The 22,500-nt window shown below is 39.1% G+C and overlaps 3 protein-coding genes and 1 long non-coding RNA gene across 6 annotated transcripts in view; 2 read left to right on the top strand and 2 right to left on the bottom strand.

The window, feature by feature from the left end:
- Window positions 1–1,420, top strand: part of LOC135093714 (uncharacterized) — a 2,121-nt gene extending 701 nt beyond the window's left edge. Inside the window, exons 2-3 of the long non-coding RNA XR_010263470.1 lie at window positions 1–190; window positions 1,065–1,420. The exon at window positions 1–190 is cut by the window's left edge and continues 184 nt beyond it. This is a non-coding gene — a long non-coding RNA (uncharacterized LOC135093714). The remainder of the gene's footprint in view (window positions 191–1,064) is intronic.
- Window positions 1–3,614, bottom strand: part of LOC135093713 (uncharacterized) — a 51,862-nt gene extending 48,248 nt beyond the window's left edge. The window contains exon 1 of the mRNA XM_063993244.1: window positions 2,865–3,614. Within this exon, the coding sequence (XP_063849314.1) occupies window positions 2,865–2,892 (28 nt within the window). The 5' untranslated portion in view covers window positions 2,893–3,614. The remainder of the gene's footprint in view (window positions 1–2,864) is intronic.
- A 1,152-nt stretch (window positions 3,615–4,766) lies between these two features.
- Window positions 4,767–14,232, bottom strand: LOC135093711 (transmembrane protein 192-like). Of its 3 annotated transcripts, none has more exons than XM_063993238.1 (7): window positions 14,079–14,232; window positions 12,445–12,573; window positions 11,137–11,250; window positions 9,694–9,808; window positions 8,309–8,473; window positions 6,800–6,899; window positions 4,767–6,279 (listed from the first exon to the last, which is right to left on the bottom strand). In XM_063993238.1, the coding sequence occupies exons 1-7, from the start codon at window positions 14,100–14,102 to the stop codon at window positions 6,156–6,158; spliced, it is 771 nt and encodes a 256-aa protein (XP_063849308.1). In that variant the 5' UTR covers window positions 14,103–14,232; the 3' UTR covers window positions 4,767–6,155. The 3 variants fall into 3 exon arrangements, with proteins under 3 accessions (XP_063849308.1, XP_063849307.1, XP_063849309.1); XM_063993237.1 differs by lacking the exon at window positions 14,079–14,232 and adding an exon at window positions 13,588–13,721; XM_063993239.1 differs by lacking the exon at window positions 14,079–14,232 and adding an exon at window positions 13,083–13,179.
- Window positions 14,233–17,533: 3,301 nt separating this feature from the next.
- LOC135093494 (large neutral amino acids transporter small subunit 2-like) overlaps window positions 17,534–22,500 on the top strand; it is a 33,566-nt gene continuing 28,599 nt past the window's right edge. The window contains exon 1 of the mRNA XM_063992777.1: window positions 17,534–17,646. The gene's annotated coding sequence lies outside the window, so the exon portion shown is untranslated. The remainder of the gene's footprint in view (window positions 17,647–22,500) is intronic.

Below are 22,500 nucleotides of genomic sequence, written 5' to 3'. Positions count from 1 at the left end.
AAATGAGACGTCTGAATTAAAAACTCTGGGTGCGAAAAACCATGCCTAAATAGATGATCACCGCTGTGAGCGTCCTGCCGGCTAGTTTAATCACCAGAATATAAGGGTTATCGCCGATGTTTAGTGGTTAGAAGCACGCACTCCTTCACAAGTTACCTTGACACAGTCTCCAACCACGCAGAGCGAAGGGGTAAGTAAAATTCTAAATGGAGTATTTTGTAACAATTTTCACCCAGGAAAGTGTACAGAAAATGCCGGGATAGTGAACAGATTTTCTGAGCAGTAGAAAGAGAGCTGAAGGTTGGTTCCCATTCTCTTTCCGGCTCTGTCCCACCCATATCATGCGGCGTTCCTGCAGCAGCAGGTTCTCAGTCATGCCAACTATAAATATAAGAAAAATGAATGAGATCAAAATCCCTTTGACTGATCTAAAAAAAAATCTGCTAGATTTATTAGGTGAAGCTTTTAAAAATTCCTGCGAGACTGGACTTGAAAACCAACCAGGCAGCTGACATTCAAACTAGCTAGACTATCTAGCGAGACATCAGCTAAATTGGCATCGCTTCCCGCACTCCCACTTTCCAACTCTCCTTACCAGTAATTTCCCAAACTGAGCAGCAGCCAAATTTTTGCGCTGTATCACCACAGTGCACGCCCCTCTTCCTAGATAGGTACGTGTTCTTAAATTCGTGCCTTTGAAAAAAAAAAAAAAATTACCTGCAATGCAATGATTACAGGGTCGGTGCGCTTTCGCCCAATTATTTTACTTGCAGTGCTGGAAAGTTCACAGCGCTACCATGCACTGGTAACGTGTAAATTCTGCCAGTATAATAATAATAATAATAATAATAATAATAATAATAATAATAATAATAATAATAATAATAACAATGATTGTAAAGTGTGATGAGTCCAGTCATGGTCATGCAGCATGGGTCTATTAGAGTGAAAACAGCAATCTGAAGTGATCCATAAATCAGTTCCTGGTGTGTCTGAGTATTTTGTTGTTGACTGGGACATGTAGCTAATTACTTCTACAAATACGATAATTTTTATACCTGCAGAAAACATGAAGAAATTGGCACATCTGCAACAAGAAAAGGAAGAGCTCCAGGCCACTATGCAACAGTACCTGGTGGAACGGACTCGCTTGTATAACCTGTTACAGGATCAGCAACGCAAAATTGACGAACTGGAGCAGAGCCTTTTGGACGTTCACCAGCAACTGAGAGACAAGGAGGAGTACATTCGAGAGAGTGATGAGATGTCACTTGTGAAGAGGGTTGATGGTCATTGCCGAGGGCCTTGGAGAACGATGAGTAACACCAGATTGACTAAAATCACCACTACGTTTGAAATTTTCATGTTGTGTATCCAGATGAATGTACCATGTGAAAAATTAAAACTAAATAGAATGTAACTTTGTTTTATATACACCTTAAAGGGCTATAGAGGGGAAAAAAAAAATAAAATGCGGAAAATGATCTTTTGGCATTTTGAGTTTCTTGTTGGAAAATGATCACCCACCATTCGGCAATACTGTTAAAGTTTCAATACTGTACAGCTACTCGAAGTTGACTTTTTTGCCTGTTATGTACACCTATGTCAAAATCACGAAAAAAAAACTCGCCTATGGATGCATAACACTCAAACTCTCTTCATCTATGTGTAACGCTCCTTTTTATTATTTCTGTGTTTCTTTGAGTCTCCCCAATAATTGTTTTCTTTTGTAGCTTGCGGTGAAGAGGAGGATAATAGCGGTAATTAAAAGTTTAGTGATTATATGAAAAAGTATATTTATAAGGCGTGTATTCGTGGGAGTGATTTAAGTCTTGAAACATTTACTATAAATAGTCTTACTTATTTCAACTGTGGTTTTCTCTAATCAGTGGTAATACGAATAATCAGGATTACATCATGTTGCGTCAGCCTACCAGTAACTCATAAGGTGTCATTCCCTAGCTTATAAAATATGTTAGTAATTTAGAATTCAATTATTAACTTCAACTAATGTCCAGCCTATATGCTCACCTTGCTAGCCAATTATTCCTGCATTTTTATTTAAACTCACGGTTCAGTAAAATTATTTGTGAAAGAAGAGAGCTCTAATGTGACGAGGCAAAGATCTTCACGGTGAAGAAGAAAAAAAAGAAGAGGAAGAGAGAAGAGGTGAAGCACGCACACACAATAGAAAAAAAAAAAACATTTTTGATTGGTAATGGTTCTCGCCTTCATCGTCATGGCCAGAGGGTAGGGAGAGGTTAATGATCACACAGTACCTACAGTGTGGCTTTATTAGGAGGAACGAAAAATATAAAAATAGCAAAAATAATTAAATGAATAATACTGATGGGATTCTTTGGGTTGACTGACCCACTATGACACTTTATCGAGTGGTTAATCTAGAAAAAAAAAAAAAAGAAAAGGCACTTGAAATTCTGGTATGGCATATACACTTATACTCCGTTACTTAACACTACGAATACACAAGAAAATAATTACTTTTATAACTCCTCAAGAGTATCATTGATTCTGGGCACCGTTATATCCCTAAATAACGTCACAGCCTTCATCCATCACTTCTCTACGGCAATAATATTGCTCACAACACATTCACAGTAGACTGAATATTTGACTAAAGAAACATTACATGGCTAACACTTTCCCAAGACTCTGTGGCCCACTGTCACCACGTGGGACCAACACCGGCTATTTTATCTGTTGCCAGAGGGAAGGGAGACGCCATTCTGTCAACACGTACTGTTACTATATCTTCACTAGAGACATGAATAATAAACATGAACACAGTAATATTCACTTCTAAATAAAAGAAAAATCAAATATTTCAGAGCTACGAGACCCACCTGTTGCCAGAGGGAAGGGAGACGCCATTCTATGCTCTCTCCCTCAACACCCCCAGGCCTCTGAAGTTATTGGAACCTTAGCTAGTTCTCTCTCTCTCTTCTTTCACAAATAATTTTACTGAACCGTGAGTTTAAATAAAAATGCAGGAATAATTGGCTAGCAAGGTGAGCATATAGGCTGGACATTAGTTGAAGTTAATAATTGAATTCTAAATTACTAACATATTTTATAAGCTAGGGAATGACACCTTATGAGTTACTGGTAGGCTGACGCAACATGATGTAATCCTATTATTCGTATTACCACTGATTAGAGAAAACCACAGTTGAAATAAGTAAGACTATTTATAATAAATGTTTCAAGACTTTTAAATCACTCCCACGAATACACGCCTTATAAATATACTTTTTCATATAATCACTAAACCTTTAATTACCGCTATTATCCTCCTCTTCACCGCAAGCTACAAAAGAAAACAATTATTGGGGAGACTCAAAGAAACACAAATAATAAAAAGGAGCGTTACAGCACCCTCCAAGTTACTCCATCACTTTGCCATCGAGTAAATTTGGCTTTTTTTTGGGGGGATGATGATGATGATGATGATGATGAGGGCCTCACATAAGCAATCTAGTTCAGGAGTCTTGTATGTAATGACTGTGCAGTCCGGCAAGCAACCAGTTGGCAAAACAAGGATGCAACAAGCTGGCATATGTGGAGTCTTTCAAAAGATGATCTCTATCTTTCCTATAATAATATTATAGGAAAGATAGAGATCATCTTTCATATCATATAGATAGATATCATATATTCATATAGATAAGAGTTGTCATATCTAATTAGTTTGTATTATATTATAATACAAACTAATTAGATATGACAAACTCTTGGCACACTGCTTCATTCCACACACACACACAGTAAGTGGTGCATGACTTCACCACACGAAGTCATTGTTGCTAGACTGTGATTTTGGATATAGATTGTTCCTCAGCAGCTGTTGTCACTCCTGCAGCTGCGGGAGTAAATCAGGTGGACTGAGGTCAGGTATAAATTATCCAGCCATCCACCTGAAGCCTTCACTTCACAGCCAAGAGGAAGGGCTCTCTCCACCACTTCTCAAGTGCCCTGCAACACATCCATCCAAACCCGTAGCTCTTTCTTCCTTCATTTCCCTCACTGCCTCTTGCACTTCCTCTCCCTTGACTAGTGCACTGCTGTCTCATCCTGCACCAGCTACTTCCTTCACCTACTGCACTAATCTCTGCTTTAATTCTTCAAAAAAAAAAAATAAATAAATAAATAAAATAAAAAAAAATACCTGGAAGGCAATTGATGAGCAAAGCTGTCAGTAATGAAACACTGGAAGCACCCCATACATTGAGCATATGCCTAATATTCAAATCACTCTAGCTAAAAACTCTGCAAGAGCCAAATAGTTGTACTATGTACTGTTGGATAAGAAATTTCAATCGTGTTCAGTGGTATGTGTCCACTCTTGTTGAAACAAACAAAAGTTGGCGAAAACTGCAGAAAACTGATGTTTGGTTTATAAAATCCCATTTTTGACATCCTTCTACTTTTTGCAAATTAGCTATTGATTCAGCCAATATAAGAGATGAAATCTATATCATATAAAATTGATAGAGTTGTGCTATCATATGATGCTAATTTTGTTACGATCAGCTACCATAGTTCAACAGCATTGTCGTTGGATCAGGATGGGCCAGACTGCTCAAAATAAAACAACACCCTCAATAGAAAACTCTGCTTTGCTTGTAATAAATAATAAACAAAATAAAATAAAATAAAAATAAATAAATAAAAATATAATTAAAAAGAAATAAATGCATGTAAATAAAAAAACCTAACCAATGTACGAATATAGACCTGTATTCAAATTTTTCATTTATTTATGCAATACAATTATATTTCTTTCTAAAAAAGATAAGCATTATAGGGCAATACAAAAATACCTTGATCATAATTGCTTACAATATATGGTTCAAGATAACTATTTATCACAATTATTAACTAATTTTCTTCAAAAACCTGTCTGCAAGTAACAACGCCAAGGAGTTCACCAGCACAAAGAATGATTAAGTCTGTGTGTGTGTGTGTGTGTGTGTGTGTGTGTGTGTGTGTGTGTGTGTGTGTGTGTGTGTGTGTGTGTGTGTGTGTGTGTGTGTGTGTGTGACTATTTTAATTTCTTATGACTAGAGGATATAATAGAAATCATTAATATCATATGCACAATAACATTCTCTCTCTCTCTCTGCTCTCTCTCTCTCTCTCTCTCTCTCTCTCTCTCTCTCTCTCTCTCTCTCTCACATACAAAAACAATATTATACCCAAAAACCCATCACACAACCCAATTAACAACCTTGAGAGAGAGAGAGAGAGAGAGAGAGAGAGAGAGAGAGAGAGAGAGAGAGAGAGAGAGAGAGAGAGAGAGAGAGAGAGAGAGAGAGAGAGAGAGAGAGAGAGAGAGAGAGAGAGAGAGAGAGAGAGAGAGAATCAACAAAGGTATGGGTAACTGGAAGCACACTATATAGTATACCACAGATGTCAACGAAAACAGTAACTGGAGCTTAATTCCTAATACAACAATTCACATCTTTCTTTCCTTCTTGCACTGAATGGTGACCTTCTTACAACACTTTCCACCTTAAACACAGAAGAAGGAGGAGGAAGATGCAGAGGAGGAGAAGAAAAATAAAGTTGGCATTAATGTAGAAGAAGAAAAAAAAAAAATGAAGCAGGTATCATTGACTTTTTTTTTGTGTGAAAGTTTAACCAGTTTTCTAATATAAAATTAATTTGTGAGAGAAGAAATCAAGGCACATATATAAAAGGACCTCAGGCAATATGGAAGGAAATGTCATGATAACAATGGTAACTATGGTAATGATAACAACAGCAATAATGATAATACATACACGGGTAATTAGTAACATAATCATAAAACACATAATAATCATGATACACTAATATGATTCAATTAGACTTAGCAACATGTAGTGCTGCAGGATAGTTGAGCAAGGAGATGTGCGTGCACACAAACACACACACACACACACAGAAGAATGCCTTTGACACAAATATACAAAAAACGAAAAAATCCAACAAAGATGAAAGCAAGAGAGAGAGAGAGAGAGAGAGAGAGAGAGAGAGAGAGAGAGAGAGAGAGAGAGAGAGAGAGAGAGAGAGAGAGAGAGAGAGAGAGAGAGAGAGAGAGAGAGAGAGAGAGAGAGAGAGAGAGAGAGAGAGAGAGAGAGAGAGAGAGAGAATTAACTTTGTTCAAGTTGCTGTGTGAGTGAAAACACCTGCTGACTGAGAAGTGAGTTGCGATGCCTTAGTACTTGAAGGAGGTCTGCTTGTCTCTCCAATACCCACTCCAGACTGCTAGGGCCCCTGTGGTGGAAGGAGGATGAAGATGAGGGACGAGGAGGAGGAGGTGACATGAGAGAGAGTGAGAGAGACCTCCATGTAGTGTCACCAAGTCAGTCATAGTAATGTCACCACCAGAGGATATTACAGTAACAATGCCACTACCTAAGGCTCTCATTTGCTGGAAGGCCTGCATATTCCTGTATTGTTTGCTACATGCAGCAAATTTACTTTATTTTTACCAAATACATTTATCAAGACACCAAATTATCTACATTTAAATCATTTGGTGCCTTAGAATCATGTAAGAGTTTTGAGAGAAACAACTTTGGTTTGTTGTACATTTCAAAACAAGAGAGGGTGAGTGAGAGCCTGTCAGCGGCAGTGTTACCAAGTCTCCACGGCCTAGGAAAGTAAAAAAATTGCTGAAGCAGACTTAGGGAAAGAGCATGTATAATATGCAAAACATGCAAATTTATTAACACTCCCCATAATTCATCAATATCACACCCTTCACCAATCAAGTACCACATCTGAGACTCACCTGACCCCAACGTAGGACTCGGGGCCAGAGATTCTGAAGGCGAGGTCGTCTGCTAGAGTGTCAGGAGGAGCTGCAGCAGCGTTGAACCTCACTACAAATACTGCAGGAGGAAGGAGAGGGAGGTGAACACGAGGGAGGAGGATGAGACGAGGACTGACAACAAGCACAGGACAAGTCATTAGGATAAACTGAATAAAAAAGCCAACAAAACTGTGGATAGTTACATGGAGAGATGAGAGCACTGAAGAGGCAAGGGAAGGGATCGGAGAAACATGAGAAAATGATACGTGAAAACATGAGGAGGAACAAAGACACAACACTAATTCTCACACACAAGGAAAACATGGAAAAGAGGAAACAAAATTATGGTGTGCAAGTGTGTTGGAAGACTTGTGTCAGTGAAGAAGCCCAACAATAAGAGAACACAACAAGAAACTCAGCAAGACAGGAAATAAGGATACACAGAAGTAGTCTTCCAAACAAAGTAACCAATCAGAGCAATGTATTACTATTAGTGGTGGTGTACAAAAACTAGGGATGGAGTATTAATGTTTGAATACATCTGAATACAGTATTAGGGTGTACGAGTATTCATATTTGTACATGAATAATTATTAGAAATCAAAGTACTTGTTTGTATTGAAATACTTATAGAACGATAAGTACCGAGGCCAACAAGGCTAAGAGTGTGAATGATGTGGTGCTTTCTCTGGGCCACTGATGTGGGATTGTCAGCCTGGTATACACACAGATAAAGTATTCATATTTATTTAACAGTATAGATAGGTAAAAAGTATTAATATTCATTAAACAATCTGATAAATACTCCTAGGCATCATCATTAATAACCTTACAACTCCAGTTCCCTGGGTGCATAGGTGTAGTACAGGTCTGCAGGCTACCAGGTGGTGTCTGGAGCCTGACTCAGCTGCCACTTAAAAATGAATGCTGACTGATCTGCTCAGGCTGAGGCTCACTGCAAGATCTATTCTCTTGTAACACCTGTTCTCCTTCCCACTTCCTCATTTCTGACTTTGTCCATCTGAGTTACTCCACACACACTTCTTAGATATCTCACCACCATTACATTTAATCTCTTCTTGTTTGCTACTCCCATACTCCAAGTCTCGACACCATACAGTGCAGTAGGCACTACTTCATACAGCATTCTCTTTACACTTATTCCATATGCAGTACTCTCAAACAGTCTATTCATACCTCTCAACACTTTTCCTGCTTGCTTCACTCAAGCTCTAACCTCTGTTACTTCATCCACTGCTACTGTACTCATAGATCTAAGACATTTGAAACAGTCCACCTCCTCCAGCTCCTCACCACTCAGCCTTGCAGTCATCCTACCACCTGCCTGTTTGGTGAACCTCATTACCTTATTCTTCTGTACACCTGACAACCTCTCAGTCACACTTCCAAACTCCTGTTCACTTTTGCCTTTAGTTTTGAAGTCACTGAGAGTCAGTGTGTCAGACAAATAGGTAGGTAAATACTCACCAATATGCTTGATAACAAAGGGTATGGCAATCACCACCTCAAGGAGGAACGTGATCTGTTGATAGTTGACTGGTGAAAGGGATATGTTAACACTGCACCTTGACACAGAGCCACCCATGCAGTAATCCCGCACCAGGCAGGCCAGGACCATAAGGATGACGTTCCCTGTGGAGGCACAGCATTGCCAGCATGAATATTCTATCCATTCTACTCAATCAGCATCCTTTTGTGTTCCTCACCTTACCAATAATAAAACCAAACCTAACTTTGCCACTCTGGTAGCTTCAGTAATGGACACTATTGGTGCATTGGTTTCTTTGACATTTACAATGATAAATATAAACTACAATCCACAAAACAGAGTTAAAATGGAAGAGTACACATAATCCAACAAATAATTTTTGTATGTAGAAAGGAGTGGAAAATGGAAAAAAGGCAGATTGCATAAAGGAGTCCTACATGTGGAAAGGAGGTGTTAGTAAAGGTGGTGCTCCACTGGCAAGAAGGGAATGTTTGGTTAGGGAGAGGTAGAGGTTCTCCTGTTGTGACCACCAACTTGGGGGAACAATCAGGAACAATCAGTACTCATGTTGTTAGCGCTAAGACATTAGAGAGCTTTAAGAGAAGATTAGACAGGTTTATGGATGGGGATAATAGATGGAAATAGGTAGGTATATTTCATACAGGGACTGCCACGTGTAAGCTTCTTGCAGCTTCCCTTATTTCTTATGTTCTTATGTTCCTGCAGAGAGCATGGCATCAAAAAGACTGAGAAATAGATAGAAAGAGGAAGTGATCATGAAGAGCTCCGGAACACCTGGGCTATGAGATCACCTGAAAACCCAACTGTGATGATTGGTGACATCACAGTTGGCTCCACTCATCAGGCCCAGTGTTGTGAAGGCTTCCTAAAGATGCATGAGAATGTTGAAAGGGAACACAGCCTTACCAATGCAGTCTGCCTGCTGTATCTGTGCTGAGAGGCAAGCAAGATGTGGAAACTCAATCTTATATAGCAAACAGTGCTTATAAAAACTGTAATGCTGTAAATGAGCCCATCAATTATCAAAAATGAGGAAAAATGATGAATTATGTGTATGGTATGAGTACAGAGATAGACAGATAGACAGATAGATAAACTTTCATTGTTCTCAATCTCCCCTCCCCCTTAAGCCACACTATAAGGAGTTTCAAAGTAAGTTACTATTTATGTAGTTTTCACTTGACCAGCTTGTCAACATGTCACCTGATCAATTATCCTCATAAAAGACTGGTACATTGTATTTTCAAGCTCAATTCCATTTTTAAAGAGATCCTGTAGGAAGATATTAAGGGCATCTGTGATTAGGTATCTTTCTGTCTCTTTCTCTCCATTCACCACTCACCGCCACTCATGATGTAAAATGTGGTTCGGTGGAGGTGTCTTGTGGAGTTGTAAAAATCGTGGTAGCCAAGGATGCGAGAATTCTTGTGTTCACCTTTGATGTACCAGGTTAAAAGCTGAAATGTAAGAACACGAGAAAATAAGAGAAGCTGCAAGAAGCCATCAGACCTACACATGGCAGTCCCTGTATGAAATATGAAGCATACCTACCTGTTTCCACCTATCATCCTTATCCACAATTATGTCCAGTCTTCTTTTTTAGATGTCCTTAATGACATGACACTAGCTATCTGACTACCAAGTCTATTCCATTCATCTACCACTCTGTTTGGAGGCTAGTTCCTCCCTATGTCTTTTCAAATCAGACTTCATCAAGGTTGAATCCAATATTTCTTGCCCTGTCCTGATTACTGAATGATTTTGCTTAAGTCATCCTTGCTTTATTTCCTATATCACTAAGGGACCCTCATCAAGTCACCTCTCAACTAAGTCTCTCTGAGGAATGTATGGGAGGGGCAGAGGAAAAATAGAAAATAGTACAGGGAAATTAATGAACCAATATCTTACAAAACAAAGTAATAAAGTAATGCGTGTATTCACATTTTGAAACTAACCTTACTGATATATGTTAAAAATGAGGAAATAAGGAATTAAATAGGGAAAATACTAACTAAGCATGCAATGTAACGGATACACAAAAATAAGGGAAATAGAAAATAAGAATCAAACATGGAAATATTTGCAAAAAAAAAAGTTAGAGACACTCAGAATCACGGATACACTGCAGTCATCAAAACATTCTAGCATCTTGAAAATTCATCCAAGTGCTACTGCTGGAAATAAATAAATAAATGAATAAATAAATAAATAAATAAATAAATAAATAAAATGAAATATATTAGTTATAATATAACATTAGATGGTATATTATTAAAAAAAAAAAAATAGTTCAGACAAATAGACAAACAAGAAACTAATACGAGTAAAACAACAAAACGAGAAGTTACAAATCTGGAAGAAAAATAGCATAAAAAAAAAGGGGGGAGGGAGACTGCAGACAGATTTAAAAAAGTAGACATTTGACTGTGGAAATAAATACACTGGGACAGACAAGGAGAGATGACTGAGCTTAGGAGTGCAGTGTATATTAACTAAGGAGAGAGAGAGAGAGAGAGAGAGAGAGAGAGAGAGAGAGAGAGAGAGAGAGAGAGAGAGGAGAGAGAGAGAGAGAGAGAGAGAGGAGAGAGAGAGAGAGAGAGAGAGAGAGAGAGAGAGAGAGAGAGAGAGAGAGAGAGAGAGAGAGAGAGAGAGAGAGAGAGAGAGAGAGAGAGAGAGAGAGAGAGAGAGAGAGAGAGAGAGAGAGAGAGAAGGGGCAGGACAGGAAAAGAATAGTTCAGGATTTGTATACACACACACACACACACACACACACACACACACTTACCATCACCACTGCCCACACACACACATGTAGATACTGGAGTCCTGAGAAGCTGCTAGTTCCTGTTTCCTCATTATGGAAGACTGGCATCAGGAAGCCCCCAACAGGCAGCACAACCTGCAGGTTACCATTTACAATTACTATTATGGCCTTGCTACTAAAATGTGAAGGAATGGTCATGATTGTATTTCAGCTACCCTCCTTTACAGGGGATGGTGGCATGGTGTGTTGATATGGAGAACTGATTTTGCTTTGTATCAATACTTATGATCACCACTTTGTTACAAGCACTGTCACTGCCTACACCATCATTAATGCACTTCTGTGAGCTGCATTATCAGGAAAGGAATATTGGACACAGGATAGCTCAGAAGTACATGCTGAAATAAGAACACTGCCAGACATTAACTTATGCTTCATGTTTTTAAACACCTCTTCTCAATAGGGCAATTTTCAAAAACACAACTTATTTCTGGAATTTCTCATTAACTGTTTTTAAATATATAATAGAAAAAATTGTTATACAGATAAGCAGAGTGATCACAAGCATTAATACCTTTGTGCTAAAAAAAAAAGCCTGGACACAAAAGAGACCTTGCACCAAGACCTGACCCTGGTGCTGCATCCTGTTACTTTTTTTTTTTAAATACTTTGACTTCTCTTCTGTATACAATGCCTTTTTAGGAGTGTCATGAAAACACTGAAAACTGATTTGAAGGTGTGATAAATTAGCCAAGAGAAGCCATCACAAGGGAATTAAATATAACAGAATGCTGAAAATAAATAGAATGACATGATACCAATCAGGCTAAGATGATCTACAAATGTGAATGGATGCTGATTGGTTACTACACTACTACTACTACTACTACTACTACTAATAATAATAATAATAATAATATACAGTACTACAAAACATAGTAAAATGTAAAAACTAAAGACATAAGAACTACAATACATTGCAGACCAAGTTATATGTCAAAGAGCAGCATCAGCCACTCCTGGTGAATGAGCCCCCAACATGTGCACAACTGTCCCTGACGGAGGTGATGATGGAGTTATCCTGCTTGTCCATCCCACCCATCATAATGACCACGCCACGTCTACATGTGCTGCCAAGACACCGCAGGCCATGACCAGTGAAAGCCAGGAATGGACTGGTCCATCTTGGCAGCCTGAATAGCCTTTTAAGGATGCCATTATGGCCCACTCTCAGCTTGACTGTGGACCATGTAAAGCTTCATCTGGCATGGTAAACTAACAATAATAATAACGAATACTGAAGATACGGAATGGACAAGGGAGTCTTACCAGAAGCAGAAGTTTGGAGTAGAGGGCAGGGATGATGGGCAGAGGGTAGTGTTGGTGTTTCTGAGTCACAACTAGCACTTCTTGGTCCCCCATGATATTGTTTGTTACACCTTCTACCCCCACAGCCACCTAAGAAGAGAGGGAAAAGAATCATCACCTTACTATAAAACAGTAAATAATGAATTTCAAAACCTTCACACTGTTGTCTGCTCTCACTTCTGTAACAAACTTATAGGGTGGTAAAAAAAAAGGAAATACAAAATATATACTCATATACCTATTTACCTGATCTAACAGGTTTGTAATTATCTTCACTGAAGCAGTACAGAGATAATACATCCAATAAACTAAACTGTGAGGAGCAAATACACCATGAAATCCAATAACAACCAGTGAAGTTTGTGATGACAGAGTCCACAGCCCACACCTGCTAATGTGCTACATGTGCTGCCAAGACACCTCAGGCCATGACCAGAGCCCACAGCCCACACCTGCTAATGTTTAACAATATGCTTTGGGTTGGTGGAAATATCTAAACATGGTGACAGGTGTACATACTGTGATTTATCCCGAATTACACTTTAGGACAATCAACAAATACTTTAAATTCCTCGAGGAAGTTCACCTACTCTCATTACCTCACGCCAAGAGTTCACACTGTGAGGCCTTGCCAAGGGCTGGTGGTGCCCTCACGTCACACCAAGGGACCTGTCAGGCGTCACCTCTCCTTTATAACTAAGAGACAATGTGGCATCACATTTCAGATAATTAACTGTAAACATGTGATTAATTACTATGAAATTCTGAAGGTAAACAATGCCCATGGGAAATCTCTGAAATAAGAACATGCACAGATTCAGTACCAAACTATAGATGCCATAACCTCAACTGATCTGTAAGTCACACCCACTTCTTGTTATATTTCACACTTGAAAATGTGGAATATTAAAAAGAAGCAATTAACCACCATGTTAAAAGGAGAGGGGGAGGAAGCAGGGAGCACTGCTTCTAGATCAGCTTGGCTTCTGGGGACTAAAGCATTAGATAAAAACAAAACACCATTGGAAATTGTTAGGTAGGTAAAGGAAATCAGCAATTTGTGAAAGGTGAATTGATGTCAAGAGAGAAAAAGTAAAATCTCACCGTCACTATATATAACTGGTTTTGTCCACAGGTCCACAGGTTCACAGATGTTTCTTTCATGTGATCATGTTAGGTTAGGTTACATTAAACAAGTAAGTTATGAGTGCGAGTTAGGTTGTATCAGACTATCAGGCTGTTGATGGCCAATTCTAAGCTGTTTAATAAGGCATCACAGGATTCTATCTCTGACCAAGTCGATTCTTATTTTCTTAATTATCCGTATTAATTTACTATTAATTATAATTTGTGTCTTCTTCCACTACCTAATCAAGAAGTACCTACACATTACTGCGAATCCCTGACCAAAACTTGTTAAAACACTATGTACCATGCCTCATAATAACACTGCTATTTATAAGACCCGTGTCATGTTTGTTGCCACAGCTCATGTTGCTAAGGAGAGACCCCGCCTTCCTCACCTCTCCCCCTGGCCACTACCACACGCATCCACCACTGCATGGCGATGTGAAATGATGAAATATAAAACTTACTTGAGGTTCTGTGTTGGTGTCCATGGTTTATCTATCTACAAACGTAAAAAAAAAAAAAGTTTCCCCACAGTTCTCGTGACTTCCTTTCGCACTCGGCGGAAAACAACAACTTAAAAGAGCTTTCGGGATTAGCGCATAGATCGGCTCTCTTTTATCAACTTCGGCACTTTCATCTCCTTGACTTGTTTACTTCTCTCTCATGTTTTACATATATTTTTTCATTTATTTTTCATGATATGGCAGTGATTAAGGGTTGATCGGTAATAGAGTGTACACCTCGGCTCTTTTATCTACGGTGGCAATTTCCTTTCCCTTATTTTTTTCCTTTCATATTCATTTTTTTTTCTTTTACTTCTTCCTTCATGATATTGCAGTAATTACGGAGTGAGTGGTAACAGTAAAATTATCTATATCTATCTTTTTATATACTTTCATAATATATTTCGGCTTTTTCGTCTCCCTCTACTTCTCTTTACTCGTCTCTCAAATCTAATCGTTTTTATTTACTTCGTGATATTACGGCAAATAAGAATTTATCGGTATTAGTACAAGCTATTTATTTAGATTCGATACGGTCTTCGGCTTATTTCTATCCTACTTTCTTTTGGCTCTCGTACCTTAAATACACGCTTCATTATGCTACAATAATGTAATAGATTGCAATGTAATGAGCTGTATAAAGCAAGTACTGTTCTGTGCTACGTTCCCGCCACATCATTCCCTGCATGGCGGTTGCTTCGAAATAAATGGGCGCAGTGGACAAGTGTAAACAGGAGCTTTAGTCGAAACAAACCCTGTTCCATTAGTTAGCTAATGTGACCTTGGCCTTGGAATTCTTGCAAGCCTATAATGGCAGCCGCTCAAATGTTTATGTAGACATGGTGAAGCCGTATGAAAATAATTTACCAGGAATTTGAGAGTTGGATGGGCGCTAAACTTACCTCATCTCTATAATGTTTAGGCTAGAATACTCGATTTCAATATATAATTTCCGGAAAACCGATCAAACACCCTCATAACTTTGAAAATACTCAAGCAACATATGCAATTTCGAATCTTTGAGTCTGTTGTGAGTGTACTTCATTACTGTGAGTCACGTAGCGTATGGAAACAACTGAAAATAGCTATTGTACGCTGACATGTAAATATAATCACTGAATCACATTTTACAGAGGCTTTTTTTTGATAATAATTACCGTGTTGATATATGTTACAGGTGAACGGTGCGTGGCTACAGGATCGATGGGGATTCAAGTTTGATCTCAGGAGACACAGCGGAAGTTTGTGAATTACTCATGGGTCTCTTAGAAAAAAAAAAAAAAAAAAAAAAAAAGCCATTTGTTCCCAGCAGTTGATGCCACACTGGTCTTGTTCACTCTTCTGGCAAGTACTTAACAAACCTGAGCAGTCGTTCGTCACTTTGCAGAGGGTCAGATCAAGTTAGCTAGGCAGTGTAGGAACGCTGCTACGCCCATATCCATTAGTTTCTCTTCCGTTTATGGACCATATTCTGAAAACATTTCTGTGCTACACCTCTACTACTTTCAAAAGACTCCAGTTGAAGTGACAGATTTTTCATTTTTTTTTATTGTTCTAGTGACAGATTAACAAGATTTCTACGTTATTAATAGGAGAAACCTTGAGAACCCGGCTAAACATCTCTGTGGCCTTTGAAACTAGTCGTGGTGAGAGCAAAGCGCTTCTGAACACCGACCTATGTTGAGAGAGAGAGAGAGAGAGAGAGAGAGAGAGAGAGAGAGAGAGAGAGGTGTTTTCATTCTAGCTCTTGTTAAAAAAAAAAATCATTAGTACTGTGTTATCATTCCAGTGCGTGGCGCCTCGTGTGTTTAATTACAAGTGAAATGAATACACCGTGTATCTCGAATGTGTATCTACTGACGCTGGCTTCTTAGTTACATATATTTATCATTGACATTTATTTACTTGGTTTCCATAATTCTATTTACTTTTTTTTTCTTTTTTTTTTATGTATGTTTTCATATTCACCTTTTAACAATATTATTACATCATTGTTAGTACGTGCTCCCGAACTCTCTCTCTCTCTCTCTCTCTCTCTTAGACACCTTCATCATCTCCATCTCACAGTCCACCTTTACATCCTTCTAATACATGTAACATCTCAGCCTTATTTCTGAACCTCGCATTTGTTTCCAGTCATAGGCGTGGGTGAGGGAAGATAGGTGTGTTGTCTGCACCGAAGGGAGGGTTGTTGACATCACTGAGTCACGGCGCTATCTCTTGCCGCCTCCTACCCGAACCGAGACGGAAGTGTGAACGGTAATGGTAGATAAAGAAGTGCTCTCTCTCTCTCTCTCTCTCTCTCTCTCTCTCTCGTCTCTCTCTCTCTCTCTCTCTCTCTCCTCTCTCAGGATATGTTGATGTTATCGTTGTTGTTGTTGTTGTTGTTCTTCTTCTTCTTCTTGTCGGTGGTGGTGGTAGTGGTGGTGGTGGTGGTGGATATCATTATCATTGTTAACATTATTACTATGATGTACTATATGAACACGTAGAATTCTCTCTCTCTCTCTCTCTCTCTCTCTCTCTCTCTCTCTCTCTCTCTCTCTCTCTCTCTCTCTCTCTCTCTCTCTCTCCTCTCTCTCTCTCTCTCTCTGCATAATGTACAATTTCACTCACTATTCAAGCTGAGGAGTGAACCATCCATATAAACTAGTCTGTAGCATGTGCTCTCTCTCTCTCTCTCTCTCTCTCTCTCTCTCTCTCTCTCTCTCTCTCTCTCTCTCTCTCTCTCAGCGTTGCGTCACCCTCCACCGTCTCGCACTAGTTGCCGGTTACCCTAAATTAACGTCAGCATGGACAGAGAGGCTGAAATAAAGAGAAAACATAAACACAAATAAACTATGGACATTAATTCCTAGTGTTTGGAAGGATGGGACGAGGCTGACTGTTATCCTCACGCCATGGAGAAGAAGTACAGCGAATTATGAGGTTATTATTTGACGAGGGGTTTTCCTTTACATAATGGGGATTAGATACGCACCTGTCTGTCTGGTTCCTGAGTGAGAGGAGGGGAAAAAGAACGAGAAGGTGCAATATTACTAAGATTATTTTTTTTATTTCTTAGTCTCTCTAAGAAACCGTGGGGATTCGATAGCATGCATGGAAGGATTGAGAGAGAGAGAGAGAGAGAGAGAGAGAGAGAGAGAGAGAGAGAGAGAGAGAGAGAGAGAGAGAGAGAGAGAGAGAGAAACGAATGAAGGGAAAGGGAAAGAAGTGTCTGAGTAAGGAAAGGTACGCTACAAATGAGAGAGAGAGAGAGAGAGAGAGAGAGAGAGAGAGAGAGAGAGAGAGAGAGAGAGAGAGAGAGACGAATGAAGGGAAAGGGAAAGAAGTATGTCTGAGTAAGGAAAGGTACGCTACAAATGAGAGAGAGAGAGAGAGAGAGAGAGAGAGAGAGAGAGAGAGGCACCCGCAGGCAATAACCAGCCAACCAGTCAGTGCATAAGCAACTGTGTGCGAGGGAGGAGGTGCCGCGCCCCACCTCTCGTATCTCCAGTGAACTTCCTCTCCACCTCCTTCCTTCAAGCAGGTAACGAGTAAAGAGGTGAAGGGAACTAACATACCACTTACCCAACGCCCACAAACCCCAGTAGAGCCTGTAATAAAACCAACACAGACAGTATTACTAACATAGATGAGGTTCTGTCAGTGATTGTGAACACGTGGCGCAGATTAATATCATTTGCACCAAGATGTAATGTGTATGAGAGAGTACTAAGGGGTAAATGTTTCTCTCCAAGTCTCAGAGATGGATGGGGCAAGGCGGGGGAAAGTTCTAAATATATGATGTGTTAACCATATAAAGTCTGTCTGGTGGTGGCGGCGATGGTGGTGGTATTATTGTCTTTTCAACGGGTTCCTTCCTCGTACATGTATTGATTGCACTCCTATTGCCCGTTTTCCTTACCTATAGTTCTCTCTCTCTCTCTCTCTCTCTCTCTCTCTCTCTCTCTCTCTCTCTCTCTCTCTCTCTCTCTCTCTCTCTCTCTCTCTCTCTCTCATTTTTCGTTCGTCTCGTGTTCTGTTGTTTTGTTATTGTTTTTTTTCTTGTTTCTGTTTGGTGTTCATGTTCTTTAGTTTGTTAAGGAAATAACTTTTCTTTTCTTCTTATTTATTTATTTATTTATTCATTTATTTATTTGATTTGTTAGTCTGTAAGTTGATTAGTTTTTTCTCACATATTATAGGATTAATATTTTGCAACTTTTGGCTCTTAGTATTTTTCTTTGCTACTGCTACGACTACTACTACTACTACTACTACTACTACTACTACTACTACTACTACTACTACTACTACTACTACTACTACTACAAAGAACTGCACTATGGTCATGCAGCGAAAGTTTATGGATGAAATATAACCCTCTATATATTTTGGTTGTAAGGAAGGAAAGTATCGTATGCAAAAGATGTCATATGCTTCAGTAAAAGTATCGTGCATTATTCCAAGCCAAATATGGCCACAAAAACTAGTTGAAAAGATGCTGTATGCTTGTAGACAGCTTCAACCACACACACACACACACACACACACACACACACACAGAGAGAGAGAGAGAGAGAGAGAGAGAGAGAGAGAGAGAGAGAGAGAGAGAGAGAGAGAGAGAGAGAGAGAGGAAAATAGAGAATAAGATAAGATGAAAGTTGGGTTTAGTGCAAATAAGAAACAAAGTGCGTAGGAAATCTTGGCGAGGCGTCTCTTGCTAAAATATAATTAAAGTTTGTTATATATTGGCAGTAGTAGTAGTAGTAGTAGTAGTAGTAGGAGAATGAGGAGGAGAAGTCAAAAGTAATAGGCTAATTGTTTTCTAAATACGTCTTATTATCCCCGAAATGATATAAAAAAAATAAGGAAGAAAGCAACAATAGTGATAACGGTAATAAGAGTAGTGACACGGGCGAAACTCAGTCGTCAGCAGAACCAGACCATCATGTTTCCGAATGCAGCAAGTGTGACTGTATTTCATGCTGTCATTTTTAGATGGTATTTAGAAAACGCTTTCCTCGCTCACCACGACTGTTTTCAGCGGCCACAGAGATGAATAGGCGGGTTCCCAAGACCTTTTCTCCTGTAAATAATGTATAAATCTTGTTAACCTCTCACTAGAACCGTAAAAGCACCCTGAAGAACCATTGTCACTTCAGCTACACTCATTTTGAACGTAGTGAAGGTGTGGCGCAGAAGTGTTTCATAATATTGCCCTAAATTATTTATACACATTTATGTTGACAAATTACATGATATTCTGTTATAGTCACTGGCTGAATGAGAGCGTGGCGAAAGAAAATGTGGGTGAGCTGGTGTCTGGTGTGTGTGTGTGTGTGTGTGTGTGTGTGTGTGTGTGTCGAGACAGGACGGCAGCGGTTTCTCAACTGTTATAGATAACAGACTACGGAGATACGAGAGAGAGAGAGAGAGAGAGAGAGAGAGAGAGAGAGAGAGAGAGAGAGAGAGAGAGAGAGAGAGAGAGAGAGAGTTTAGATCACTTTAAATATATACATAAACAAAAGTAATTATTTGTATTAAACTGACAGTGGAAATTTAAACAATACAAGAAAGATGATGTTTACGCGGAGAGAGAGAGAGAGAGAGAGAGAGAGAGAGAGAGAGAGAGAGAGAGAGAGAGAGAGAGAGAGAGAGAGAGAGAGAGAGAATGTCAGTCTTAATTTATACAAGCAAACGTATTACATCTTATTAAACGGATTATGCAAATTTGAACATTAACACAAGAAAGGCGATTTTTTCCCTCCTCCTGTTAACTTAATTAAGAGACAAATATTCCCAGAGGTTGTGTCGGCACATCTTGACCAGCTTAAAGATGAGAAACAGTATATCTATTGGCTGTCATCCGTGGAGTAGGCTATTTCACAAGCTGTAGTGGAAGTTATAGGGATTTGCAAGGCTGTTTTCATGGGTTCCAGTAGTGGTTCTGCAGGAATATGCCTCACACACGATCTAGTGGAAGTTATAGGGATTTGCAAGGGTGTTGTTGTGGTGCTGCAGGAATGATATACATTGCACTCGATTTATTGGAAGTTAAAGGAATTTTGCAAGGCTGTTTTCGTGATTCTAGTGATGGCTTAGTACAGATACTATTTACTACCTTGGTCTAGTGTAAGGTATTTGGGTCTTAAAGGATGGTGTCATGATTCTAGTGATGGGTTATTGAGATTGTACTTGTTAACACGGATTGGTGTAAGTTGTTCGGGTTTTCAAGGGTGGTGTCATGATTGTAGCGTTAGTTCAGCAAGGGTTCTGTACCGTGAGCAGTCTCGTGGGAGTCTTTGGGGTTTTCAGGGTTTCTCTCATGATTCTAGTGACAACTTAGCGAGGATTCTGCGTCACCGACAAAAAAAAAAAAAAAAAAAAAAACTGCGAACCTGACTGATAATTTCTTTGTGTCACTTGAAAACAGTTTAGTCAGAAGAAGCAAATATGGGCAAGCACTGTGATTTCAACAAGGTAATAAAAATATAATAAACAATGCATCAGACTATATTATTATCTAAAACCAGTGGGGGTGTTTGTAAACTAGCAAGTGTCACCAGGCGGCAGCACCAGACGTGTCCCCTACGCGCACACAGGAGCAGTATCAAATATGCCCACAGTGTCATTCTATATATATCAAGATGCAATGAGCTTATATAATATACTTTTCTACATAATTCTTTCTAGTAGTAACACAGGTAATATCGAACTTTATTTATGAACAAAAGTATTTAAGTTGGTTTTCTAGTGAATTGGCATTTAAATTTATATAGTCATTTTGAGATTTCCAGAAAGTACTCCATTGATTGGAAACGTATTGATGTAGACGACAGTAAAAATGAAGACTACATGTCTGTGCCACTTACAGCTGAAAATTACATGGGTCAACTTCCTAGTACATGGAAACAACAATTTTAGTTGAAGATAGGCAACTCGAGTGTCCTGGCGAGAAATCAAAGCAAACATGTGACTGGCCCGCCTTACTTGAAGTTAACAGACACGTAGTTGGACATCCAGTTAATTCCCGCTGCAGTGTTCGTGTCAGTACTCCATGAACATGTGGCTTTCTGTGTTCCTCTCCCGTTACGCCGGAGCAGTCCTGAAAAATGTTTGTTTTGGTTTTCAGTTATGTTGTCATGTCGCTCGCTTCCTGAAAGATGATATCACCACCAAAATAACAATGCCCTTATATGACGATGTTACTGAGAATGTTGTGTCATACTGTATAGGGCAGTCTTATTTTATATCTTTTTCATCGTCCATATCAATAGATTTTAGACATGTGATATACCGTATTTAAAATATTGATAACAGTATCACCAAATAATCATGAAAAATATTCCTGTTTTGATCCACTTCTCTCAAAATTATCCATACAGGATATTTAAAAAGTCGATGCAGAATTTCAAAAGTACCATAATGATCAGTGTTGTATGCACGTGGTAGTGACGATAACGGTATTTCAGCTCCTGCCACTATGCATACAGGGCACATGCAGCAGCAACGACATCTGACGGATTAGTTCCCGAAATTATCCGTTGAATTATCACACTCAATATATTCTGTCATTTCATTCATCAAGTATATCAAACTCACCCTACAAAACATACCAATACCTGCTCAGACACGTCAATAAAGAATACCTTATTGGATTTATTATATAGAAATAACAGTAAACTCCATACTTGTAGGTCCTTAAGGATGCCATAGAGTGACGTAGGACCGTGCAGTTCCATCGCGGTTATACTGTACTTGATGATAATAATAATAATAATAATAATAATAATAATAATAATAATAATAATAAATGATAATATATAATAATGATAATAATAATAATAATAATAATAACAATAATAATAATAATAATAATCTCTAATTGGTATGGATGATTACGAATGATTATGAATGAGAGAGAGAGAGAGAGAGAGAGAGAGAGAGAGAGAGAGAGAGAGAGAGAGAGAGAGAGAGAGAGAGAGTGAGTATATTGTTTCTATAAAAAAAATGCAATGTCACACACACACACACACACACACACACACACACACACACACACACACACACACACACACACACACACACACACACACACACACACACACACATATATAATCACGTAAACACAAACTCTCTCTCTCTCTCTCTCTCTCTCTCTCTCTCTCTCTCTCTCTCTCTCTCTCTCTCTCTCTCTCTCTCTCTCTCAGAATAGCACAGTCCACCCACGCGCTTTGTGATAGGGAAATTAATGCGTAAAGAGACGTTTACGGGGAAGCATTTTTGTCTATTTCCTCTCTCTCTCTCTCTCTCTCTCTCTCTCTCTCTCTCTCTCTCTCTCTCTCTCTCTCTCTCTCTCAGGTCAAGGGGAAACGTGACTGCGTGTGATTGTCGTGCA

Source organism: Scylla paramamosain, chromosome 43, assembly GCF_035594125.1.
Source record: "Scylla paramamosain isolate STU-SP2022 chromosome 43, ASM3559412v1, whole genome shotgun sequence".
Lineage (NCBI taxonomy): Eukaryota > Metazoa > Arthropoda > Malacostraca > Decapoda > Portunidae > Scylla > Scylla paramamosain.
The sequence above is the reverse complement of the archived record's forward strand: the minus strand, read 5'-3'. Positions and strand labels throughout refer to the sequence as shown.